The 27,500-nt window shown below is 50.5% G+C and overlaps 2 protein-coding genes across 2 annotated transcripts in view; both read right to left on the bottom strand.

Annotated features, from left to right (window-relative positions):
- The window catches only part of LOC117436806 (collagen alpha-1(V) chain-like), a 59,918-nt gene extending 50,859 nt beyond the window's left edge, over positions 1–9,059 (bottom strand). Inside the window, exon 1 of the mRNA XM_034067746.1 lies at positions 8,864–9,059. Coding sequence (XP_033923637.1) covers positions 8,864–9,059 — 196 coding nt within the window. The remainder of the gene's footprint in view (positions 1–8,863) is intronic.
- A 7,503-nt stretch (positions 9,060–16,562) lies between these two features.
- CACNA1B (calcium voltage-gated channel subunit alpha1 B) overlaps positions 16,563–27,500 on the bottom strand; it is a 288,836-nt gene continuing 277,898 nt past the window's right edge. The window contains 5 exon segments of the mRNA XM_034067574.1: positions 16,563–18,076; positions 22,481–22,684; positions 22,686–22,732; positions 22,837–23,044; positions 27,051–27,161. Of these exon segments, the coding sequence (XP_033923465.1) occupies positions 17,546–18,076; positions 22,481–22,684; positions 22,686–22,732; positions 22,837–23,044; positions 27,051–27,161 (1,101 nt within the window). The 3' untranslated portion in view covers positions 16,563–17,545.

The raw sequence follows: 27,500 nt of genomic DNA on the forward strand, positions 1-27,500 counted from the left end.
CCCTTCCACCAGCCACCTCGTGCATGGGAAGAGCACTCAGTGCTGGGGCACCAGGCATCAAGCATCCAGACCTTTCCCCACCCAGAAAAGTACTCAGGGATACTGAGCCAGCTTCTCCCACCAAAACCATCCTAATGAGCTGGTGTGAATGATCCCAGATGCTGCTCTGCACCAAATCATCTTCCTCTCCTGGCTTTTATCCCCAGCAATGATATTCCCAGTTTGGACTGGCTGCAGCAATAAGCATCAGCTATATCCTCCTCCACAGCTGCCCATGGTACAAAGCAGGGATTATCCCTGCATCCACCACGGATGGGTTTGAGACTGAAGTGCTTTAAGATATCTCTTCAATATGTTACCTACCTGCTTCTCTTATTCCTCCAGATCCCAATGGAAATATTTTATCTATTGAAGTGTAGCAACTTGGTGTACATCCGTGTTCTGCAAGTGGGGAAGCATCTCTGCACAATGCTCGTGGTGAGGATACTCAGATTTAATGACTAAAAGTTAAATAACTTTCTTTAGTTTTTTTCCTTTAAGAAACTAGAAACTGTGATTTGAATGATTTTCAAAGACCACAAATCATTAAGAAAACTGATAAATTTAGCCTTCTTTTACACTCTGCTGCAAGTAACAAAAATCAATGAGTTTCCTTGGGCTAAATCTATCTGACCTGTGCCCAACCCCTGCACTTTGCCCACAGCATCTTTAAGAGGGGATGAACTCTGCAGAGCTGCCTTATGGAGCCATTGAACACAACCAGGGACACCAGATATTGCAGCAGCACGTCCCATCCCCAGTGCCGGGTCCCCACTGGTGAACTGAGCTCTCAGGTGAACATAAATGCAAGTTATGGGATCCTTAGATCTGGACACGAGGCTTAATGGACACATCACAATTCACATCACCCTGGGAATGGGCTCACATCCCATGGGAACTTGCTTCAGCCTCACTCAACCTCTCTGCTCTTGGCAGCAGCATCTCCTGCCTGCAGGTTTTGGTGGCAGGGAGGTTACTGTGCCATTGAGTGGCAAATTCCCAGCCGCTGGGAAAAGCACCCACAGGAATTCCCCAGGGTGGTGCTGTGAGAGTTACCTGAGCTCCAGTGGTGAGATTTTCCTACATAGCATTTTTCCCTTAGAAAAAGAAGTAGCTTTTCCATTGGGAAAACAGAAACAGAGTACTTCTGCAGGCCAGTTCAACCCCAGGAAAACCAGTTCCAGCTTGGGTGGTCTCAAACCCCCTCTCTTCAGGGGCTGTTTTGCCCTGCTCTGATGCTCACACCCTGTCCCAGTCAAGCAAGGGGGTAAGGAGGAAAGCAGGATCCTTAATCCCGGGATCTAATGCAGCTCCACAAGATGATGCTCCACACCAAGCTCCCAGCCCAGCAGCTGCATGGAGAAGCTATTTGAGCTGCTGGTGTCGTGAGTCATAGAATCATGGACTCCCAGCCTGGTTTGGGTTGGAAGGGACCTCAAAGCTCCTCCAGCTCCAACCCCTGCCACAGGCAGGGACACCTTCCACTGGAGCAGCTGCTCCAAGCCCCTGTGTCCAACCTGGCCTTGAACACTGCCAGGGATGGGGCAGCCACAGCTTCTCTGGGCACCCTGTGCCAGCGCCTCAGCACCCTCACAGGGAAGAGCTTCTGCCTTATCTCCAACCTGAACTTCCCCTGTTTCAGTTTGAACCCATCACCCCTGGTCCTGTCACTGCAGTCCCTGATGAATAGTTCCTCTCCAGCATCCTTGTAGCCCCCTTCAGCCACTGGAAGCTGCTCTGAGCTTTCCACACAACTTCTCCAGGCTGAGCAGCCCCTGTGTTCTCAGCCTGTCCAGGAAAGAAATCCTCCTCCCCACAGCATATCCCAATGCTCATTCCTGCAGAGCTGCTGCAACCCATCCATGAAACCACTGCAGCAAACCCAATGAAACAGACTGGTGACCACAGGGCAAGTGGCTGCTGCGTCCCCCCAGCCAGCACCGAGGCCATGGGGCACCCTTGTCCCCACCAGGATGGGGATCAGCACAGTGTGACCTGAGGTGGCCTTTAACCCCGCATGAACTACACTGGCGGGAGGGACAGGGACCCAGGCAAAGTTCCATGTGGATAATTAGTGCTGCACTAATTGCCATCCCTGTGGGACAGAGCCCCACTGTTAAGGTTGAGGTGTCCTAAACAGAAGCTGGGTTTTGAGACTGCGTTGCTCTTTTGAGTTCCTGGGGCAGGAAAGATTGGGGAGGAGGATGCTGAAGGCTGAGAGAGGTTTTATTCCTAATGTATGGCCACAAGAGAGCAAAGCTGCTCGGCTCTGGCACAGCAGCTGCAGGTTGAATTAAGCCTTTGCACAATGCGGAACAGTGGGGACAAGGAGTCTGTTTGCCAGCAGCTGGAAACCAGGATGTGCTTCCCTCTGCCAGTGTCACCATGTGCCCCCAGCGAAGCAGAGCCCACAGCAGCACCAGGTCCCCCCAGGTCTCAGCTCACTGCTACACCCCACAGCACAGGAAAGAATGCTCAGCTTCTTGCTGAGCTCTCATGCCCACTGTGTCATGTGAATGAGGGGACAGACCCAGCCTTGCCAGACTGGTTTGCTTAAATATGGGGAGCAAAGCGCCAGAAAGAGTCATTTAAATGCTGCTGTGTGATGGGCTGGGGTAAAGAGCCATCTGCTCTCTTTTTTGATTAAAGGAATGATGTTTCTGTGTTCACATCTGCTCCCAAAACACTGATGGGGCTGACAGAGAGCTCCTTCCCCCACCTGCCTTGGCAAGAGCTGCAGCACCAGCATCCCTGCACTGATGCATCCTCATGCCCTGCAGAGCCAAGTCTCAACCCTGCACTCAGCTGGGAGCACAAGGACAAAGCCCTCAGCATTCGACAGTTCCCACAAGCCACCCAGTACCCATCACCTCTCCAAAGGGGTTCCTCTGCTTTCCTTCCCAAACAAGCCTCAAACTAAACCAACCCCAGAGGAGTGGATGATCCTGTGTGTCACAGTGATAGGAAAGTGAGCTCCTCAAAGGCTGAGCCATAACCATTCACAGCTACCGGTAGTGGTACCACAGCCAGCATCCCTAGCCCACAACAGGCTTAACACCAGCCCCATGATGACTGCAGGGCTTGCGAGAGCAAAGATTGATGTCATGTGTGTGTATGTATATATAGCACATCCTGAACTGACACGAAGAGCTCTGGCTTCCTCCACAGGGGTGGAATGATGCTATGTCAGCCCCCGCGGCGCAGCCAGGACCTCAACCAGGAGCAGATGGTGGCTCCTCCTGCAAGGAATTAGGAGGTTTTGGAGAGCTTGCCCCAAGGTAGGGGGTGGGAAGAGGCACCCTGAGCTGCTTCTGACACCAAACCCTGTGTCTACACCCATGGACCCCTCCACCTTACTGAAGGCAAACCTCATCCCACTTAGCTTGGGTTTAAGCAGCTTATGGGCACCAGGCTTTGCAGCAAGGCTTCTGTCAGTATTTCCATGGGGCAGGCACTGGTTTAGGTGTAACAGCACACAGCTCAGTTCAAACTGTGCATTTTAATGCAGGCGTGATGGACGTACCATGCAGCTCAGCTCCCTCACAGCTGTATGTGATTGCAAGCCTGCAGCGTATCCACTAGATACCTCTCCAGAAAAATCTCCCCTAAGGAACACACTTATTCACCCTTGAAACCCCTTTCCCAGCACATTGGAATTTAAAAGTGATGATTTCCACCTATTACAGACAAAAACCCCGAGGTGCAGACAGCACCAGCATCCCCAGCGGGAGGCCAGGAAGGAGCACTTCAGTCCTTGCTTGCTCTGCACAGTGGCACATATGGGGACATGGGCTGCTGAGTACCACAGTCAGCCCAGGGCAGGATCCAGACGTGCTGGCACAGGGAGAGTGGACACTTAAACCATCAACAGGGAGAGAAAGATGTTAGGAAATGAGGCTCGGTACGGCCCATTGCTCATGGGAAGGGTTAAGATTTTCCAACATGGTCTAATCAGGAAGGATTTCTCATGGGGATGCTGCCAGGATTCAGGTCTGTGCTCCAGCTTACACGAATACACATGTCAAATGAGCAGAAGGACCTGGGGGTGTTGGGTGAGGAGCAGCTCCCCATGACACAGCTTCAGTGTGCGCTTGAGCCCAGAACCCCCCCCATGTGCTGGGCTGCACCCCCAGAGCGTGAGCAGCAGTTCAGGGAGGGGATCCTGCCCCTCTGCTGTGCTCTGGGGAGACCTGAGAGCAGCTCCAGTGCCTGAAGGGGCTGCAGGAAAGCTGGAGAGGGGCTTGGGACAAGGGCCTGTAGGGACAGGCCAAGGGGAATGGCTTGAACCTGCCAGAACAGGGGAGACTGAGATGAGCTCTGAGGCAGAAGCTCTTCCCTGGGAGGGTGCTGAGGTGCTGGCACAGGGTGCCCAGAGAAGCTGTGGCTGCCCCATCCCTGGCAGTGCTCAAGGCCAGATTGGACACAGGGGCTTGGAGCAGCTGCTCCAGTGGAAGGTGTCCCTGCCCATGGCAGGGGTTGGAGCTGGAGGAACTCTAAGGTCCCTTCCAACACAAACCAGGCTGGGATTCTATTACCTCCCATTTGACCATCTCCCCTTTCTTGGGGTCACAGCCCTGCAGCTACCCCACATCCATCTTCCAGCCCCCTGTGGATGGACCCAAAGCAGAGCAATCCCAGGCTGATTCTCCCCTCCACCCTCTGGTGCACAAAACCTCGGTTAAGAGGAGCACATGCAGGCCCTCTGCAATGAAAGCTGCATTGTACAGATACACTGGTGAGCTCTGTCTGGGGGTCCTGTGCTCCTGCAAGCCCCAAACCTTCAGTGCTTCATTCTCTGCCCTCATGGGGGCAAAGACCCACAGGGCAAGGCTGCACTGATGCTCTCTGTGATGCAGACAAAGGCAGTGACCCCTCTATTTATCCCAATTTATAATGCACAATTTAGGGTCGGGTGGGGAGGGGGGGGAAGACTAATACCATATGGCTGCCTAATGGAGAACTCCATAGTAATGTGCCTGCACTGCAGGATCTAATGGAGATGACAGGAAGAGTCCAAATCTGGTGTTTCTGGATTTTTTAAGCAATTTGCCTTGAAATAAGTAATTATTACCATCCTTTTGTAAGCTCTATATACACACACATGAATGTGAGCTCTATCCCATAAAACATATGCTACTGTACGCACACAAACAGCATTAGCATCACCGTTTATGTCTGGCTTTTGGCTATCTACATTGGGTTAGATGCTGAGTTTACCAAGTCCATGTGCACATCTTAATGACAAGCACACCCCAGCATGAGCCACCAGACTTGAGGAGCCATGTGGCACAGCTCCACATGTCCCAGTACCAGACCTGCAGGAGGAGCCCACTCTTAGCAAGCCTAAAGTGAGAAATGCCATGTGCAGGAGCCAAGCGTTGCATTTTCAGATGCTTCCCTTCATTAAGCAGGTTTTAATTGGGCGACTCAAAGCTTTAATTACTGGCAATTTGTTCATGCACATTCATTTGTGGGTCACATTCCCAGACTGGGGGGGTCTGGGCTGCTTTGGGGAAGTTTGTGTTGTGCAGTGCTGGGTTGTGGTTATTCACTTTACGGGGGGAATAACCAGGTCCTGGGAGCCCTGAAGCCATTGTATTCCTGCTACACCAAGGAAGTTTCCCACTTTCTGCTCCTTCTTAACCCTGGAATGGTGCTGTGAGCTCAGCAAAGCTCTGGAGACACCAACTTTGTGCACACCGGTGCTGGCACATCATGGTACACGGGAAGGGGATGCCCAGGGTCTGCCTGCTCTAGTGGAACGTGCCCCTGTCCATGGCAGCAGATTGGAATACGATGGAGCTAGATGAGCTTTAAGGTCCCTTCCAACCCAAAGCAGGCTGTGGTTCTGTGGGTCAGAAAGGGCTCATGTAAGTCCACAGCAACACAAATTCATAGAGAACTAGTGCCAGGGGCACCTTTCCCCCACCATCACAGACCCACAGCACCACAAGGGGCTCACCCAGGGATTGTTATGGCTCAAGCCATGAGAAATAGGTGCAGATTCAATAATGCAGCCTTGGGAAGAGGCCACCCCACACATTCCAGCTTACACCCAGCTTACACAGCAGCAGTGACCATGGGGAGCTCAGCTCCCACCCTTGGCCTTAGACCACCTCTAAAAATTGACCTCTCCATCATTTCCAGCTGCTGCTCTGGGTAATGTGTGGATTCTGGCTCAATCGAAGGATGTGATTCAGTGTAAACACCGTTTGCTTCAAGGGCATGGGTGTGCTCAGAGGGAGCAGAGCTCACAGAGTGCAGCACACCAGGAATCCCCATTCCCACCATGCCAATTCCCACCCATTCCTGGCACTCCAGCCCTCCTGCGGCCATCAGTGAGCAGCCTTTGGTAACAGCTACAAACCCAACAAACACGAGAGCCCAGCTCCCTTCGGATGGATTCACCTCCTGCTTTTACAACCCAAAGCCCCCTCTGGGGTTTATGAGCTTAGAAACTGAGTTCTTGCCAGCTTGAGCCATGCAAACCCCTCTTCCAACCTGACACAAGGCAGAAGATGGAGCCACCCCCATGACAGCAACATCACAGACATCATAGAATCATCCCAGCCTGGTTTGGTTGGAAGGGACCTTAAAGCTCCTCCAGCCCTAACCCCTGCCACGGGCAGGGACCCCTTCCACTGGAGCAGCTGCTCCAAGCCCCTGTGTCCAACCTGGCCTTGAACACTTAATGCCAAGTGTTTGCTGCCCCATCCCAAGCAAAGAACCAGGAGGCATCAACAACTGAATCCTGCCTGAGCTGGAGTGAGGGAAAGAAGATTTGAATCCTAACTTCCTAATGGATCCATCTAAGAAATGGATCCTTTGTTTCTTTCCAACCCTAAGGTGCCACAAACCCCCCACCCCATGCCCTGTGCAGGGCAATGTGCAACCTCAGCAAGGTCTTAGCAGCTTTAAACACCAGCTCCCAGCTCAGGTCATCCTCTGCTCCCCTCTGGCACTCACTCACCACTTCAGTTCTTCCCCACTTGACCCAGGCTCAGCAGCAAAGCCCTTCATCAGGCACAGGTCACAGGTCCAGCTTGCAGAGCCAAGCCTAGCCAGCCCTACAACCAACTGCCCCTCACTCCCCATCCCTCTCCTTGGTGATACTGATTGCAGCTGAGCTTCACAGGCTTGCTCCGAGCAGCACTGCACCATCAGTAGGGACTGGCTGAAGAAGAAGAGCTTCAACCCCCAGTAACTGTCTTGTTTTAAGCCAAAGCCTGGTAAAGCCATGTTTTTGGAGGACCATGCCCCATTCACCAGCAGGATCTACCATAAAGCCTGAAAACCTGCCTGAACTCATGGCTGTTGGCAGCCTGGGCAGCAGTGATCAAAGGGCAGTCAGGTACCAGGATGATGCTCAGTCAAATCCTCCTCAGGGCTGCTCCATGACCCAAAGGATATAAGAACATGTAACAGGCACGAAGCTTCCTCATGCTGGTAGAGCCAATGAGTTCTTCCCTTTCCTGCTGTGCCTGGCTGCAGACACCCCTCTTCCTTCTGGCCCACACAGCCCAGCACCCTCACTGGAGTTAGCATTCCCGAATTCCTCAGTTCAACCCCAATCTTATACCTTATCCCCACTTGGATTCTGTGCCAGATTCAGCCCCTGGAATGCAATTCCCAGCTCAGTTTCCCAGGCTGTGAAATGTTTCCAAGCCAAGACTCAAGTGGTGTTAAGCTCTACTGAGATAAATCAGTGCTTTCCCTCTCAGACACACATTCCCACCGACACAGCTCTGTTGAGGCTTCCAGCATGCTCAAGCACACATGGTTTGGGCAGGGGGTTGCACAGAAGCATGGGGTTCCCTCCTTGGGTGCGTTAGCACAATGGAAATGCAGTAATGAATGTTTCAGAAACAGTGCTTCTTCCAAAACAAACATCTCTTCTTATAGTCCCTTATTCACCATCCCCAGCACAGCCCATCGCTTCCCAGTAGAAAGTCTCAGTTTGTGAACCACACTTGGGCAGTAGCTTGGTTGGGGTTTCATGAGCAAACCAGTCCTGAGCCCTGTTTTACCGTGTTACTGTGTCCATCCCAGGAGGGAGCTGCCCAGAGGCTTGCGCACCAGGCAGGATGGGACTTGGCAATCCCATGAATCTCAAGATAAGTTCCAGAGCAAATCTGAGGACATTCACCCAGTGACCAGCAGCAGAGGGGCACAGGGAGGTGCTGCAGTGCCCCAGCATAAGGACAACTCCAGCCGTGGTGCACCCAAGCCCATGATCACAGAACCACAGCATCAACCAGGCTGGAAAAGCCCTTTAAGCTCATCCAGTCCAACCATTCCCAGCACTGCCAAGGCCACCCCTAACCCATGGCACTGAGGCCTCGTCTCCACGCTGTGTGAACACTTGCAGGGCCGGTGCCTGCAGCCCTGCCCTGGGCAGCCTGTTCCAATGCCTGAGCACCCTCTGGGGCAGGAATTGTTCCTCAGCTCCATCTAAACCTGCCCTGGTGCAGCTTGAGGCCGTTTCCTCTTGTCCCATCCCTTATTTAGAAGAGCCCAGCCACCTCCTGCCTCCATAACGTTATATTACCCATCAGAGAACCCAAACACAAGTCCCAGCAAGTCCTGCTGCTCTTCTCCCGCATGGAGAGACCCCCCCAGAGGAGCTCTTCCATCCCTGCCGGACCCCCTCTCCTCTCGCAGGGTCCGGGCAGCCCTCGGCAGAGATGCCCCTCACCGGTGGGGGGGATGCAGCTTTTCCTCCCTCCCAGCACACACGTGGCCGCTCTCCGAACGGCGGCACCGCCGTTCCCAGCACCCCGACCCCTGCTCTCCCACGGGTCCCCCCCCCCGGTGCCGTCCGTACCTGCGTGCAGCGCAGAGCCCGGCTCGGGGGGCTCCAGCCCCGCGGGGCACAGCGGGAGGGCGCAGAGCAGCGCCAGCGCCAGCGCCCCGCAGCGCATCCTGCGCCCGGCGCCGGCCCCACCGCATCCCGGCCCGGCCCCGCCGCCGCGCCCGCCCCGCTCCGCCCCGGCCCGCCCGCGCCGCGGGGACCCCGGCATCCTGCTGCGGATGGGGAGCACCCCTGGCCCCTTCCCCAGGCTCCTGCGGGACCAGCGCTGCGGGGGTCAATGTGCGCTCCCATCGCCCCGATCAGGCGCGGTGCGGGGCTTGGAGTGCGGCTTCTCCTATGTTCCCTTCGTATTCCCCTCCCCAGCGGAGCTGTACGGGTTAATACAGACACACACCGCTTGTATCCGGTGCTGCGGCAGTTAATACTACCACCTCCCCCACCACCCCCCAGCCATGTGCTGGTTTGGCCTCCATAGGAGGACCCCCCCAAATAAAAGTTGGTGTGTTTTTTCGGGGTGTTTTGCCCCCGAAGCTGTGTCCCAGGGATGTGGTACAGGGGAGGTGAGAGCAGGGGCTGCCTGATGCTGCTCTCACTGCGTGATGGGATAACGGCAGCCTCACACATTTTGGGTGGCGTGCGGAACCCCAGTTTGCTGTTAGAGCTGTATTGGCCCTCTGGGTTTAACCCCCACTCCCCTTGCCCTGAGCCAGGGCCAGTTCACTCCCTTCTTGGCATTACATGGGTTACATCACACCTCAGCCAGGTCCTGCCCAGCTCTCCCACCACTGCAGCCTCCTCTGGAGCCTCCAGCATCCCAGACAGGAGCCCCAGCAATGAGTTTCCCCACTCACCATCCCAGACAGCCCCACACCAGTGCTGCCCCATCGCAGACCCTGTTCTCCGGTACCCTCTCGGCTCTCTGGTGTCACCAGCAGCACAGACCCTGTCACCGTGGCCACAAGGAGCAGGCAGGCTCACTCCCTGTCTGTGTTGGTATTTCCTTTGCAGCGATCACCCTAAGACCCCCATAAGTATGGGCAGCTTCAGCGAGGGGCAGCCAGACCTGCCTGTGGGTGAATATCCCCTGGCTGTCCCTTTGCTCAGCCACCACCACACCACACAGTGGGGAACGAGGCTTCTGAAGGTCCTGCCTTGAATTCCTTGATTTTGGGGAGCTGTGAGCCCAGCGGGGTGCAAAACGTGCGAATCAGCCCTCTCTGCCCTTCGTTCCCCTGCCATGCACTGACTCCTTGCCAAGGAAATGAAGGTCAGAGACACTGAAGGACTCATTTGCTTTGTCTTGAGGCCTTTATTTGTCGACAACATGTGACAGGGGTTTGGCTTTTCCTTTCTCAGGTGTTGCTGAATCCCATTGACTTCCACAGCGGTGACCTCTTGTCCCAGCATCACGTCTCCTGTCGCGTCTCTGGGCTCTGTCCTGCTGCAGGATGCTCAGTTGCTGTCCTTTCACAGACCACAAGCTGCAGGAGGAGGCTTTTTAGGTGGGTCACCTGCAGAATGAAGTCTTTTAAACACTCTTCACTCCATGAGGAAGACAAACCCACCTTGGCAAAGGCATTCATTTATTGTGCCACAGTCCCGTTGGCTCAGCTCGGCAGCATCTTTCTGAACACGCTGAATCCAGGAACACCACCACATCCACTCCCCTCCTCAGCCTCTTCCTACACCCCTGTGGGTATTCCAGACTCCGGTACAGGAGCTGCTGGACAAGGACAGCGCCTCCTCCTCTTCCTCTGCTTGTGCCATGCGGGCCTGAGGAAAGGCTGCCAGAGACAGAGAAATAATAAAACCAGACACAGACAAAGCCAGAGCTGGGATATTCTGTTTCAGAGCAATGACACAAAGTGGAGATGGGGATAAAATTAATAAATTATGGTTACTGATACTGCTTGCTTTGAACTGACACAGCTCTGCTCCATCAGCACATCCCAGGCTTCCTCCGCGGGTGAAGGGCTCTATTCCCGTGTTCCCATCGGCTCCCTTAGGAGCTGCTTTGCTCAGCCCTCCCTTCCCAAACAGCCTCAGCGGCTCCTTTGTGCCGTTACTCACCTCAGACTTCACCCCACAAGTACTTGCTTGGCCTCATCAGAGCCACCCCTCTGCACCATTGCTCCTCACAGCTACCCCCCCCATCAGCCCCCTCCTCTCATCAGCTCTGTTCCTGCACCTTGCCTTTGAACCCTCTCCAATGAGCCAAGGTGTCTGCTGTGGAAGTGCCCAGTTCCCAGAATCACCTCACTGGCACCCTGCGGCTGTAGGAAAATCACACGGCAGTGATTGAAAACAGGCAGAATGACCTCCAGGAGCTCAGGACACCTTGTCCTTGCTTCTGCACTCACTTGCTGGGTGACCTGGGCAATGCAGTCCCCTGAGGGGGCTCCTTTGCTTTTTAAATCATATGAAGGTGCAAAACTTGCCTCTTCTGCAGCATACACTGTGGGACAGAGCTGAGGCTCATGATTATGGCCAAGTACTTCCTGATATGTTGCTTTCTGCAGCCCAGCAAATACCAGGAGATCGACTCAGGGCTGACCAGGGATGAATTCATCACCTTGGAGGATTCTACAGGCACTGCCTGCAAATGTGCCTGGAATAGGGAATCAGGCAGATGACGCTGGGTTTTCATGCTCCAGGCAGTACAAAAGGTACCTGAGCACCTTGAGCTCCAGTGCGTTCAGTGTCTCACCCTGAGTTTTCTGCATCGTAAGACAAATATTGCAGGGAATGACCCTGCAAGGGGAGATGAATCAGCCTTTTCCCATTGTTTTGTTTCCCTATGAAGTCTGAAAAGCCTGAAAATGCTACCCCCTAATGGTAAAACAAGGCGTGGGGGTGCTGTCCTTGGGAACACCGATCCAGATTTTATCCATAGGGCTGGGAGTGGAGGGAAGGGAGGCAAGGTGTGCCCCTGAGGGAAAGAGACAGCTGCTCACAGCAGCTTTGCATGAAGAGCTTTGCACTGGTCATGAGAACCAGTTATATAGTAAAATGAAGCCACTTTGTGGAGTTCAACTGGACTTAAACTGGAGTGAAGCACAACCGGGTGGTTCAGCCCCGATGTCTTCGATGTGGGAGATGCTTTGAGTCTGGATCCCGCCTGCTCCTTCACCCCAGGATCTCTTCCAGGCTTTCCCTGGAGAAGCCGATGGGCACATTGATGCCTTGTTCATGTGGGCCAATAGAATAAAACTGAAATAAGGAGAAAGCAAGTAAAAACAAAGACAAAAGCTGCCAAAAGGCTCTTAGGATTTGAAAACACTTCAGGGTTGTAAACTGGGTTTGGAGGTCCTCTATGATACATGTCTGGAGGGGAGAGATTGCTCATCTCATCCTCCAGGCAGATTCCAGCTCCCCAGTGGTTGAGTGGATGCCGTGGGGGTCTCTGCTGAAGTCAGGACACACACTGATTCTCAAATCTTGTGCTGCTTTGCAAACCTGCCCTTCTCCACTGCTCAGACACATTCAGATATCTCCAGTTCTCATGTTTGGGATACCTCAAAACTGGAATAAAAGCCCTATTCTCCCCACTGCTCCACTGGTATCCGACCCCAGAAACCCAAACCCTGCACTACAGACCAGACTGCAAGGGAAGCTCTGCTCCAAACTTGTTTGATCTCAAGCAAAACCGTTTTCTTCCTATGTTACTTCCTGATGATCAGGAAATGAAAGACCTGAAGCTCAGGTGGGACCTCGGGTAGTCTCATTATAGAAAAGATGCATCAAGAGAGAAGAAGAAGAGCTGAATGCTACAGTAGACCTCATGCTTTGAAGAGTGCTGAAAAACGCAGCAGTGGGATGGTCCTCCCTTCAACAGGGCTCTACAGCTGCCATTCATTTTGCTCAATATCTTTCTGAGAGTCTTTGGCATTCAAAGACATTGAAGTCTGCACCAGCAGACTCTGATGAAGAAGGTGCACACAGTGGATTTTTCTCCTCCTTGCAAGGAATGAGTGTGATTCTCCAGTTATCCAAATTAAAAGTTCCTTTGTCTTGTACCAACAGCCTTTCTTAGAGCCCCAGCCTGGTTTGTGTTGGAAGGGACCTTAAAACTCCTCCAGTTCCAACCCCTGCCATGGGCAGGGACACCTTCCACTGGAGCAGGTTGTTCAAAGTCCCATCCAAGCAGAGCTGTTCAACCTTAAGCTTTGGGACTAGAAACTTCAAGATACAGTCAAATAGTAGCAGTATTCTTTTTCCTACAAGTGCTACACCCCGGACACATGGCACCTCCTGACACCAACCCAACCCCATGTGCTGCTCATTGCCATGCCCAAGCCTACCTGAAGTAGCACCCAGAATGCTTGTTGCGAGTAGGTTTAAGGTATAATAAGGATTAATGCTAAAGGGAGCTACATGCCCAATAGTTTTGTGCATCAACAACAACCACCTGGAAGGAAAGAACCACTGCCAGACTGTTATCCTCAACTTATGCAATTTTGCTGCCTATTGAACTCCAGGAACTGTAATCATAGAATCATAGACTCAGAGAATGGTTTGTGTTGGAAGGGACCTTAAAGCTCCTCCAGCTCCAACCCCTGCCATGGGCAGGGACCCCTTCCACTGGAGCAGCTGCTCCAAGCCCCTGTGTCCAACCTGGCCTTGAACACTGCCAGGGATGGGGCAGCCACAGCTTCTCTGGGCACCCTGTGCCAGCGCCTCAGCACCCTCACAGGGAAGAGCCTCTTCCTTATCTCTAACCTGAACTTCCCCTGTTTCAGTCTGAACCCATCACCCCTGGTCCTATCACTACAGTCCCTGATGAAGGTCCCTCTCCAGCATCCTTGTAGCCCTCTTTAGATACTGGAAGCTACTGTGGTAACACAGCTATACTAATACATAAACTCCATGCTGGCACCACACTGCAAAAGCAAACCTGCAAATACCTCCCTGCTCAGACCCAGCATCTGTGAAGCCCCTATGGAAGCACACACAAGAGGTGGCCAATTTCTTCCAGCATCCCAATTTGGCCTCAGCTAGAGCCGGCGATCTCAGCGGCTCTCCCTCAATGTGGTGGCCAGGCCAAGCTGCCTCCCATGGCACCGGCCGGGCTCGGGATGGGGTGTCCCTGTCACCATGCACACTGCACACACCGTCTTGGAATTGGTCAGGTTTGGTTTTTTTGCTAAGTTTTTATTTTAATTCAAGGACTTTGCTTCATACAAAATGTAATTGTAGAAACAACTGCAGAATTCAAAGTTTGGCTGATAAATGTTACTCAGGCAGCAAACTAGGCAATCACAGAACCTTATGTTTTCTTCGTTTTGTTTTTCCCCCTTTTTTTTGGGTAAAGTTCCACTTGTGTTGCATGGTTGGAACTTTCATCGTTTTTAACACTGTTTTTTTAAATATAAAGTTTTGCAACAAACCCCCAATTTATATCAAATATAATTAAAAATTAACAACTGATGAATACATTGTATCAAAAAAGTACGAAGATAAACATTTTCCATGCACATACTTTTTTATAGATATGTATATATGTATATATTTTACATGCAAACATTACTTAGTCAAAGTACAGCCACTACGAGACTGGTTTCTGGATGCAGAAAACTGATTGGTGCAATTCAAGTTTGGCAACTCACTATGAGGATTCTTGGAAATATCATGTATGCATTGAAGAGACAGCAGAGAGGCTGTAAAAAAAGGGGGGAAAAGGGTTATGAACAACTGTGGTCAGGCTTGTCTGTCACTGGCATCGACCCCTACGAGGCAGGTGGAGGATTGGACAACTTGAGGTTCTTCTTCATGTTCTACCTAAGAATTGGAGTGACCCAAGGCCATGGGTTTTGGCTGTGCGCTTCCAGATGGTGTGTTAGTGTGGGACTGGGGGTTTGAGTGTCTACAGTGGTAGAGGAAGGGGAAAGACAAAGTTATTCCATGTGGAAAGACACCTCTTTTGCTTTCCAGTTTGGGTACAATGTTTGCATGCACTGGTTTCCCTCTCCTTTACTTCCTGGAGTAAAATAGGAACATTTTCATTAAAATCCCAAATAAAGTGTTTGTGCCTTCATATAAGGAAAATGTATAAAACATTTGGTCACAATCATGCTGAAGCCTGAAACAGGAAAATCCAGCAGATAAAGCTACAGAATGAATGAAGGTCTTTCGGGCTGTTGGTGGTTTGGATGTGTTTCTGAACGTGTCATCTTGTTGCATAGCCCTCCGTTTGCAAATCACAGCTGTTACCCACGGCAGCCCTCTGGCTACTGCACTTCCTTTATTCAAAGTGCACACAAATACAGAGACAGAGATATAGACAGGAGTTATCCTTTAGCAGAATCCAGGGATGAGATTAGCCAGAGATTATTATTTAGTAACAGAACAAAACAAAACAGAAAACCACAGAAGGAAACGAAAACAGGTTGAATTTCCTCAACAGAAGAGCTACAGATGTGAAGAACCACCCTACAGCTGACTGCTCCCTGCCTGAGGCTGAAACACTTGCTGAGAGCATGAGAGCATTGTGGTAGCATCTCATACCCTGCAAACACCCCAGATACAAAAGGAATCCCCAGGGTCTAAGAGGGTCAACACCCATCCTAAGAAGTTTCACAGTTTTGGGGCTTGATAGATCCTCTGAAAAAAATCATCTGTCCAACCCTCTCCTCTTCCCTATCATTGTTTTCAGTGGTGTGCTCATCTGGCACTTCCCACCCATTCTCTTTCAGCCTTTTGTCAGCATACTACAGGTCCCTGTGCCCCAGTTTAGCCCTACAATGGTTCATCAGACCCACGGACACAAGGTCCTGCCCAGGCTTTTCCTTCAGTGCTCCCTCCCCAGCAGCACGTCGTATTTGCCCTTTTCCCAAGGCTCAAAGTGCAGAAATCCACACGTGCACGAAAGAAAGAAATCATCCAACACAAGAGTCATTGCGAGAACACAAAAATCTCATCCCTGAGAATCAGAGTTAGAGGTTTTGCTTTATATTATTATTATTTTAACCTTCTCTTAACAGGCAATAAACCCAAGACTCTCTCCAGCTGCCCTCAACACAAGTTATGCACCATGGAACATGGCCAGAGCTCTCGCAGCCCGACTGCGACTTGACACGCAGTGTGAAGGACGCTGCTTCTCCTGCAAGAGAAGAGCTTCTCTGCAGATGCTGTACTTTTCCACCTGCATCTCTCCCGCAGGACCTAAACACTGGTCAATGAGAAAAGGCCGGGTTTGTTTGCTGCAACCACTCCCCTCCTACCCATAAAAGTATAGATAGATATATAAAAAAGAAGAAGAAATAAAAAGGCCAACAAAACCCAAACCAACCCCAAAGCATGTTTGCCTTCCCCACTCTAAGCTTCCAACCTGGTGCTGGGATACCCAGCACCATGCCGCGGGACCCCGGGGCCCTGCCCTCCCTCCCCTCCTGCTCCTCCCCACGCTCGCCTCAAGGGCTGATGCATCGAAGCGAGAGGTTGCATCGTCGCTGTGAAAGATTCCAAAGGTTAGGCACTTAGTAGTGAACAACTGGAGCATTCGGTAGAAACGGTGGGACCTGGAATGACAATTGGACTAATTCTCTACATAAAGAGTAATTTTTTTCCTTTTTTTTCTTTTTTTTCTTTTTTTTTACTGTACAATTTACAAAAATGCACACAATGAAAAGTTAAAGTTCTATCTAATAGCTTGATATAAAACCAATAACATTTTCTTCTTCTCATCCCTAACCTTTTTCCTCCTTTTTTTTTCTTTTTTGTCTGGGTTCTGTCTTTTTTTAGTTGATTTTTTGTTGTTTTTTTTTTGCTAAATCAAGCTTATATTGTAAACAAGACAAAACAGTGAGGGCGTGTTGCGGTCAACAGGAGAGAGGGACGGAAAGAGAAGTCTCAGCAGCAAGGAAACAGTCCTTACAAAGTAGCTCTCTTGTGGCTTTATCATGTGTCAGTGTGAAGGACCCAACGTGGTGAGTGAAGTAAAAGAGATCCACACGGCAGCGGTGTCGGAGCAGAGTCCCGGCTGCCAGAACGCTCAGGCAGCTCTAGAGCGTGGCACTGGCTCCTCCGACAAGGATTGCTGTGGCTGAACATCAAGTCCCACTGGACTGTCCTTTGTTCTGGTCTGTGTTTCTCCTCTCCCAGTTTCATGGGTAGATCTCTTCCTTAGTGGTGAGCGGGATAAACCGCTGATACGAGCTTTGTTCATGTGTTGTGTCCATTTGCAACTCCCAGACTCCCACCCTCACCAGGGGCAAAAATAGAATGAGAAATCAAGTAAGAAACAGCCCAACAAAAACCAGTGCCAATCTCGGGAATGATTGACTGTCTGCTCTTCTGATGTGGAAGGTGAGGACCGTTCTTCTCTTGGCTTCTCCCTTGTGTCACAGCCTTGGCATCTGGTGCGTGTCTCTGAACTAGACAAGGCAGTAGGGAGGCGACAGGGGGAGAGAGATGCACTCCGCACGCTGCCTTCCCCTTAAGGAGGGAGCTTCTGCCTCCATGTATCTAGTGGAAAACAAAAAGAAAACAAAAAAAAAAAAAGAAAAGCTAAAGAAAACTTGAGGAGAGAGGCTGCAGGAGTGTCTCTAGACCTGGGGCAGAGCAGTTCTTGCAATGGGGGCTACCCCATGGGCCCCCTCCGGCCCCGGGCGCCGCGCACATCGGAGCGCACAGCCTTCCAGATGATAAAACTCATCGATTTTAAACACGCACACTTTGAAGGGTTTCGCCACGCCGCTAGCACCAGTCATCCTCATCGGCTTCGTGGTAGTAGCTACGTCCTCTGGTGCCAGTCCCGGGGCCCGTGTTGAGACCCAGCGTGTAATGGTAACCATTGGGCACCCTGCGGATTTGGTGAGATTGGGAAGTCAAGGAGGAGACATAAGAAGTCCTTGAGGACCGTCCCGAGTTGGTGGCCACAGCCTCCTCGAAGGTGAGCGTGTCCTCCGGCACCGCATGGTAGGGGCTGTCGGCGTCGTCGCGGTGGCCCAGGTAGGGGTCAGAGCCGATGCGGGCCACCACCGGCGGCTGCTGGTCCCCCCGCAGCAGCGCGTTGTGCTCGGACAAGCCACGGCTCAGGCGTCCCGGGGAGAAGGTGGGCAGGACAGGTTGGAAAGTGGTGAAGTGCACGGGCGAGGAGTTAGCGGTCTTGTAAGTGATGCTGGGGCGTGGGGTGAGTGGAGTCTGTGGGAGCTGCCTCCGACCCCGGCATGGGGTACTAGCACCAGATGTCGACAGCAAGGGGCTCCCATTAACTGAACCACTGCCCTACATAAAAATTGGAACAAAGCAAAGCAGAAAATAAAAAAGGGAAACACCGGACAAACACAAAGGCAGGCAGGTACAGAACAGAAGGAGAAGCAACAGAAGGGAGAGACGAGTCACAAGAGGAAAGAAAAGCAAAAGAAAAAAGAGAGAGTTTAGACAAGCACAGTCAGGGGGAGGAGGTTCTCGAGAAGTAATTCAACACGAGATGTAAAGAGCTGGAGAACTCTGAGAGAGGTAAATAGGAACAGACACGATCAGAGCATCAGTAGGACGCAAACTGGCACACGGCTCCGACAGAAGGGGACACTGTCCAGAGGGAAGGCACCCACACCACACACGGGCTCGACATGCTCCTTACCTGGACTAGGCTGAAGCAGCTCAAAACCTAGGGATTTATTGTGGTTTGCAAACAGAGTGTGGCAAAACAGCACTTTTGGATTTTGGGTGGATTTTTGCAGGATTTCCCCCATGAAGGCTGATGTTGGGGGTCATTTCTGTGCTTAAAATTGGGTTATATGGCAGGAGGATTTGGGGACAGGCTATTTTTTTGCTGTCTTGGGAATGAAATGTGTTTCGATTCAATAGGCATTTTCTGAACCAACAACAAAATGCCTTTTGCATGGGCTTTAACTAACAACTTCCTTAAACAAAAAACATAGACTTGTCATAGAGTAACAGAATGGTTTGGGTTGGAAAAGTATTTAAAGCTCATCCCGTTCTAACCCCCTGCCATGGTCAAGGGTAGCAAAATGCGTTTATCTTCTCCTCTTTAATATTACACGTTTGATTTGTGAGTGATAGAAGATTCTGGCAGCTTCCTGAGTTACTAACAGGGAAATGTGGGAGCGAACTAAGCTACATTAAGTCAAAAAATGTCATGACTGGGGAAGAACAGGCCCTTGTTTTGGCATTTCTGCTTCCATTCTCCCAGGGCAGTACACAAAAAGTCCTGTGAGCACATCTGAAAACCTTCTCAGCCTTTCATGACCTAACATTTTGAGAGCAGACCTTTCATTTGTAAAGAGCAGCTTTTCCTCCCTATAACAATATCAGGTTGTTGGTTGTTGAGCTGTCAATCAGTGCTTGTTCTGCTCTGCATGGCTTTGCCAGCATAGATTTCAGGGTGATCCCAGCACTGCTGGAGGCTTCCAAACCAGCAGCTGCATGGAGAAGCTGTTTGAGCTGCTGGTGCCATAAGTCAGAGAATCACAGGCTCCCAGCCTGGTTTGTGTTGGAAGGGACCTTAAAGCTCATCCAGCTCCAACCCCTGCCACGGGCAGGGACCCCTTCCACTGGAGCAGCTGCTCCAAGCCCCTGTGTCCAACCTGGCCTTGAACACTGCCAGGGATGGGGCAGCCACAGCTTCTCTGGGCACCCTGTGCCAGCGCCTCAGCACCCTCACAGGGAAGAGCTTCTGCCTCATATCTAACTTGAACTTCCCCTGTTTGTCATTCCATGTCTATCTGAAGAAGAGGTGATACCCACATGGTCAGAGCAGTGTGGTGCTCACCCACTGCAGCCCTGCCCTCTGCAGACATCCTGATGAAGTAATTGCTGCTCATGCTTCTGGACCAATGACTCCTGTCTTTCTCAGCCTAGAAACCACGTATTTGCCTTTTTATTCTTTCGTTTTCACCTTCTCCCTTCTCTGGCTTCCCCACATTTCAGCCTTACTCTGCTACAGACAAGTATTCCCATCACAGGCACCTGCCACTTGACCAAGCTGCCTCCCACCACCTGCATCCCATGGTGATTGAGATGATGGTGACCACCACCCAGTGACCTGCAACCTTCCAACACCCAGGGGAAGATGCTCAGCTTTTTCAAAAGGGCTGAAGTTGAGCACCTCAAAATTGCAATTCTTATGTGAAAAAACCCAAACAAAAACCCCAGCAGAACTAAGTTGGCTAAAAATCTGTACTTTTTTTTGCAAGGTTTCCAAGCTTCTTTTATCCAACACCACTGCAAAAAGTACAGTAAGACCTTTATTTAAAGTGTCTAAGAAGATCCTTCCTGTTAATACATTTTGAAATTCCAAGTAGCTTCATCTCATTTTTCAAAACGCTTTTCCTAGATTCGTCCTGAAATGGGATTTCTACTGAGCAATTTATCTGTATTGAAAAGGAAACCTGTATTGAAAAGTGAAATAATTCCTAGAAGATGATAACATTTCTATGTTATCAATGTTATTATATTATTCTATGTTATCAAACTCAAGCACTGTGATTTGACCCCAAAATGATGAAAAGTTCATAGCTTGGTTTTCTCGTCTCCTTCTTTTGCATTGATAAAACCTCTTAAGAGCTTCTCTTTGAACCTGCCCTGATTTTTTGGCTTGGCTCTTGCTGGAATAGAGCCACCTTCTTGGCAGAGTGAAGCTCAGGCCAGCTTCCTCCAGGGACCTGGGGACCTCCTGGGAGAAGCTGCTTCTCCCAAGGATAGGGACAGGCTAACAAAGAAAATACTCCAGGGGTTTACACGCACGTTGTTATGGAGCCAAAATGGTACTGGAAATGAACTGACAGAGCTTCTTGCAGACACTTTATGAAGACAAAAGCTCTTCAGCTCATTGGGACAGAAATGACCTGATGACTTGGCTGGTCTTTTTAATCTGTTTTTCTTTCCAGGACAAGCAGCTCCACTCAAAGCAGGTAACATGTGAGTGGATAAAACGCATGAACCCCAAACCAACAGGCTTTCTCCCCTCTGCCTTATAAACCCACATGTGGGACAATGCAGACTTCACTGGAACAGGTTTATGAAAGGCTGCTGATGCTCTAATGCTGAATGTCTATGAACTACGGAAAGGCTTCAGTTTTTTAGTGAAGACATATGTGCATATGTAATATTCAAAGTCCTGAGCATGCAAGAACGGAGAGGTGTCATACTGAAAATCAGTGGCACTTTCCTGTCTCTCAAAGCAGGGGGAAATGAAGAAATGGAAATAAAAACTCATCTGAAAAAAAAAATCAGATGAAGGCCAGCTGGGGGTGCAGCAACCAGAAATGGAAAAGACCAACCCTGGGTGCATCAGAACCAGCCCTGGGTAAAGGTTCAACATGAAGTTCTTAGATGCCTTTTCCAACTTAGTTGATTCTATGATTCTGTCAGACCTTACCCTGATGTCCTATCTCCTCCTGGGAGAGAATGATTTTGTAAAGCATGTCCCATTCCCTGTGTCTCCATAGCTGCATAGCAGCAGCCCCCAGGCACTCACTACACCACAGAGCACCTGATGCTGCTAAAGATCTTGCAGGGAGAGAGAAAGGCATGGTACAGGGTGAGGAGACAAAAAGCTGCTTCATTTTGCAGCTAATGGGACACTATGAAGCCTTGTCATTTAAACCATAGAATGGTTTGGGTTAGAAAGGAGCTTAAAGCTCCAACCCCTGCCACGGGCAGGGACCCCTTCCACTGGAGCAACTTGCTCCAAGCCCCTGTGTCCAACCTGGCTTTGAGCACTGCCAGGGATGGAGCAGCCACAGCTTCTCTGGGCAAAGCCTTCCCCTGGGCTCAAGCTGATGAACACAGGATTTCCTCCCACTCCCCAGGTGCTGATGTTGCTCCAGGGCTGATGGCATCACCCACCTCCTCCTCAGACACTCAGCCTGTCACACACCAACTGCTAATTTGGGGAGATTTTGGAGAGTGGCCAAAGCCTCCCTCCCTGCACAGGTGCTGTCTGCAACCCTGAGATGTTTGTGGGGAGCACCCTTCCAGCCAGGTCCTGCCGTCACCTACATTCCTCTTCTCCCTTACTGGCATTTCTCTTCCCAGATGGATGTTAAATAGGTTAAAAGGGACTTTCCCCTCAATTTTCAGGAAATGAACCTGTTCCACAATACAGCTCTGAAGCCCACGCAACAGCAATTGGAAAATGCTGCTAATACAAGCAAACCCTGCTGAAATCGCAGCTCTTGCTGCCTGCAGTCCCTATACTGCAGTACATTGGCTTGGCCAAGGATCTCGTTGGCAGACATCAAATGTTTGTGCAAGGGCAGCAGTAGGTGCTGAATTAACGCTGGCAGAGGAACATTCAGCTCAGTTGCCCATGTCCCATAGCACACTACTTGTCTCAGATGCACTTGCTCGACCAGCATCAAGAACTGCCAGTTCTCAGGTCTCCCAGGCTTTGCTGAAACCATGAGCAAGGGTGTCCTTGGCAGTGAGATCTCTGCACAATGCCTTGAGTCACTCACTCTGTGGATGGCTTCTGAAGAGCCATCAAGTGACATTTCCATGCCTGTTTTGGATGTGAAGGATCAAGCAAGACCTCAATGGCTTCATCTGCTGCTTCCTGACCTTCCTTCCCCATTCTGCCTCCTATGTTTCAAGCAAAACATGGAAATGCACATACATCCCTGGAAGACCTTAGAGCTCTTTTCCCACCTCGCATCTCCTCACCTGTCTGTGTGGACCTTGCTCTGGCCCTCCGTTGGGTGAGGTGGGCCTGCTCTGATCAGCAGACTTGGGCTGAGAACGGTCCCGGCTGCCGTAGCGGTCGCAGGAGTAGAAGCGCTGCTTTTCAGAGGAGGATGAAGAGTGCTGCTTCCTCTCTTGGGACCGGCCGCGTTCCTGCTTCTTGTCCTTGGAAGAAGACTCCCCAGAATGGGCCACTGAAAGAACGTTTGTTGGGGGTCACCAACATGGGAGGAGCTCCAAAGTGTGGGGCAGACAGGACCCCAAATCACATTAGATGACTGCTGTGCATCCTGGAGGGAGGAGGACAAGGGACAAATCCTGGTTTGCAAAGCACTTACCAGCTTGTCCATCGGCCATCTGATGGGAGGACCTGTCCAAGGACTTCTGCTTCTTCTCTTTCCGCCTGTGGCAGCGGTGGTGGTGGTGGTGATGTACTTGCTCCGGTGGCATGCGCTCCAAGGAGTACTCGTAGAGGTGCATGGGGTGAGGACGCTGCGGGGTCAGCGTGGAGACGGAGCGCTTCATGGGGCTTGTGTCCGGGATGGGCTGCAAGGCAGACAGAAGGAGATGGAGCAGGGTGAGAGCAGGAGCTGCACTGTGCTCAGCAGCTTGTTTCCCACCATGGGGAGGGTTATACAGTAAGAGATAGGGAAAGGGAGAGGAAGAAGAAAAATGGTTAATTGTGTATAACTGGGATGGGCAGAAGGACTTGTGCTACATTTGAGGAGCAAATAGGATCTCCATTTGCTGAAAGGGGCTTTACTTTAAGCAGAGTGCCAACCCACAGGGTGCAGAGCGATATGCAGCACTTCACACCAAACACAGCATCACAGGAGGCAGCGGTGGACCAGCGGGGGCATAGGGCAGCACAGTAGCCAAGCATCTCACAAAGAGAATTCTCCAAGGCTAGTTTCACCCAAAGCTGCTTCAGGGCCTCTGGTCATCCCAAAGCAACTCCAAAGAAGAAAGCAGGAAAGCGTTGCAGGGCATTAGAGGGAGCAAGCTCAGGAATAAGTGGGCAAGATACAGGCCAAGCCACTGAGGAATTACTTCTATCTCCCTGCAATTGAGAACATCTCCCATCAAACATTTAAACCTCTCTTGTTCCACCATCACTCCTTGAGGCTCATGTGGCTGGAACATATGGGATTACATGTATGTCCTCAAAGTCTAACAGGATACCTCGAAAATAACTACTTGAGTTTGCTATTTCTGTTTTCAAATCATCTGTGGCCAAACATCTGGACCCTAAGCATAGTAACACAGCTTCCCACTGGCATTGCTGGACCCTGTCCCTGTGCCAGTGGCAGCTCCAGACTCTGCTCCCTTCCCTTTAGGTTCAAGCCTTTACAAAGATGCTCTGCAGAAACCAAGACAAGTGGGCTACAGGACAGCTGTTCTCGTAGTCTTTTCCTTCCCTACTACCTAATCACCGGCTGTGAAGCTCAGAAAAGGGGGACAATTCCTATGTGTCCTCCTCTTTCCCTCTGCTGGCCTCTGTGGTGGAGATGGGGCTTCATCCATACTCTAGAGACTTCCCTGGGTCTATCCCTGCATCAAAGCTGCGTGGCAGAGGAAGGGCCTCAGAGCACAGTGGTCCTGCCTGATGGGGAAGGAGCTCAGAACATCCTTCAGTCCCTCAGCTCTTTCTCTTGTTTGAATTCACAACCCAATATGTGCCTCCAATGACCGTTCTTGCAGAACATTTACTCTGTTCGCTGTAACCTTTCCAAAGAGCCCTGTATTATTTTTACTGTCTATGCTATTTTGTTTGCTTATCCCAAAACTCAGATCTCTGCTGTCCTGTGATATTTACACAATGCAAAGCTGGCTGTTTCACAGCTCTGTTCCTTATTTTGAGTGGAAAGAACTGTTGCAGAGGGATTTTCTTGCGTGCAAATGTACAGTCAGGCTGAAATTTTGTTTGATGCTCTGTCCCATACTACGAGTGCCCAAATATTGGTGCTTCCCACCAAAAGGTGCAGTGCTAGAGATGGAAAGCTCTTCAGGCACTTCTGGGTTAGGGGAGCGCTGTTGTGCTGCCCTTGTTTCCTCCTGTGGCCCTTGCTGTGTGGGCAAGAAGGTATACTGAAAAGCTTCATGATTGTCCTTCTTGCTTGCTGTTGGGCCTAAAGATGGAGGAAGGCAGAGGGGGTTGTAAACTGCATGGTCTGGTGGGCATAAAAGTGACAAGTGAGAACACTTCCCACCAAAAACACTTATCTGGATTTCTGAAATCCATTGGGGGTTGCAGTAGATTACCTTGGAAGGTCCCTTCCAACCCAAACTATTCTGTGATCCTATAGAGGATCTGCCAGGAAGAAGACAACAGAGATTTCCTACCAAAAAACAAATAGCCAAATTGATAAGAAATCAACATTTTTTTTGGACCTGATTCTGTACTTATTCCAGGGACAGAAGTCTCCCTTGCCACTAATGGGAAGTGGCAAAGCAATGAATACCCTTCTATAGCTCTTGACTCTTGCTACATTAACAGATCTCCCCACAGGCCGTGGGAGACTACACCATAACGCTCCAGAGAGTTACTCATTGCTTCTTCATTACCAACCCCATTGTTTTCACTTCCTAAATTCCTGTGCAACAAGGCAGAGAGAAACAAATCCATAAGCAAACCAAACAAACTCCCTTTTACAGCGTGCAACGTGCAACAGTGGATTGAGGGAATGGCAGCAAAGGGAGAAGAGAAAGCGGTTGAGTCGCTGTGAAATTGGGCTCCAAATGAGAAGGGAGGAAAAAAGTAAAGGGTTAAGGAAGGTTCTTTATTTCTTAACAGGAACCGAATAGGATACAACTTAGTGGAAACTACATACTGCTAGGTAACTCCCCGGTGACCGTGCTTTGCTCCTCTGCAAACAATTCGGACAAGATGAGAGACATTATTTGAAGCAGCCCCACAGTACAGCCAGTGTCAGACATCACGGGAGATGGGCAGCAGACACGATGACGACAAGGGAGGGGAGGTGGTTGGGAGGGGGGCAACAAAGAGGTGAGGTTGGGAGCATAGGAAGGTTTGGGGTTAAAAAGAGGAACATAAAAAGACAGAGGAGTGGCAGGCAAACGGAAAGGGAGACATCCAGAAACAGAAAGCATTACAAATAAGAGTTATAAGAAAGTCAAGATTTGGGGAGGGAGCAGAAGCAGCATGTGAGAAGGGAAGGCGAAGGGCATGGAGGGGGAAGACACACACAGAAAGTACATCAGTTATTCAGCTGAAGCTACAACCACCAAAACATTGTATTATTAAATGAGGTTAGATCTGCTCAGATATTAAAGGCCTGATTCATAAGAAGATTAGACAGCTTTCACATGGGGCAGCTGGGGAACACCTACCATGCTCCCACAGGATATGCTCACCTCTGCAAATGTCTGAGTGCAATGGAGAGCTCCCTGAGGGAAGGCTGGTGCTGCTGGCATCGCTGCTGCCAGCTGCGTTGCCTTGGAAGGGAAGATTTAACTTATGGTCTAGAATAAAGGGCAACTTTGTTCTGGGAAGGGAGGGAATACAGGCTTGCTTTGGGGTCTGTTTCTTTTATTAAACATGTTGAGTGGTGCTCCTGCTAAGGCAGAGTCCCAGCTCTCATATAAAGGCTGCAGTTTCTGAAGTCAAAGCTGCTGGCTGATGAAGTGTAGTTCATGCCAGCTTGAGCGTGTCAGCAGGAAGATGACATCCATTGGTGGGAATGCAATACACAGGCTTTTAGTTTTATCTTTCACATTCTGCTTCCCATAGACAGCAGCAGAAACAGTCCACAACCATGGTCTGCTCAGCCCTGACTGTATGAATCAGGCCCTTTGAATGAGAGACACACAGCTATGAGTGGTGAGATGTTCTGACACACAGGAGGCAGGATGGTGGCTGACAAACATCTGGGACAACAAGATAGCAATGAACATGTAAAATGCCCAGAAATTATCTGTGGAAACCATGACATCCTATGCACTAAATAGCCTTCATGTGGTGCTGTAAAAGTCAACCCCAGTGATGAGATTTCTCTACAAGAAGTTAAACAAGGGAAATCCTCAACATTTTCCTGACCAAAGTCAGAATAGATACTGTAAGAAGATGAAAACCAGGAAGGATTCTTGGTGTCACAGTTCAGCCTTCCAGGCATGGGCTCCCTGGTATTGTTTGTACCTACTACATGAACATGCACATCTCCAGGTTGCTTTATGATTATGCCTTGACTGTCTGGATAGATGGCACACAACAGTCAATGGAAAACACAGGCTGGCAAACAGTTTTGTCCCCAGTCCATCAGAATAGACACTCTTGGGTAGGCAGTCCTCAGGAAGCTACCCAGACAGAGGGATTTCCCTGGGTCACCTTTTTCTACAACCAGGGATGGGTAAAGCTGGGGACAGTGCTGTGTCTACACCTGAATCCCTGCCATCCAAGCACGAAGGCTGGTTACCTGTCTCCAGGTTCAGCACATGTCTTTCAAAACAAGTATTGACAAGCAACTTCCAAGGGCACAGAAAGCAGAGAGAAGGTACCGAGCTCCTGCCCCATTCCTGGTCTCCCACCGCTCACCTGAGTTTCAGCTGCCAGGCGCGGCATGGAAGCTGCCCGCCCCTGGCTCTCCAGGCCTGGTTGGTGCTCTCCATTGGCAAGTGTGGGGCTGATTTCCCTCATTTCTACCACCTGATCAAAACAAGGAATGGTTTCAGTTAGCGAGAACACGAACATCAGCTTTGAAGGCATCATTTGAGCAGGCTGCTTCTAAGCTTGACTTAATTGGGAAGAGATGCTGATGTGGGAAAGAAAGTAAATTAAGAGCTATGAAGTAAATTAAGAGCTATGGAGAGCCCATGTTACTCTGTTTACAGTACCCAGGTTATCCTTATTTACAGTGCCCAGGTTATCCTTATCTGCAGTGCCCAGATTTATGCTATCTGCAGTGACAACTTCAACGAGGACAACAGTGGGACAAACTCTTCCACCAGCCATGGCAATGAGTCCCAGCAACCCCTCATCTTAGCT

Source organism: Melopsittacus undulatus, chromosome 11 (assembly GCF_012275295.1).
Source record: "Melopsittacus undulatus isolate bMelUnd1 chromosome 11, bMelUnd1.mat.Z, whole genome shotgun sequence".
NCBI lineage: Eukaryota > Metazoa > Chordata > Aves > Psittaciformes > Psittaculidae > Melopsittacus > Melopsittacus undulatus.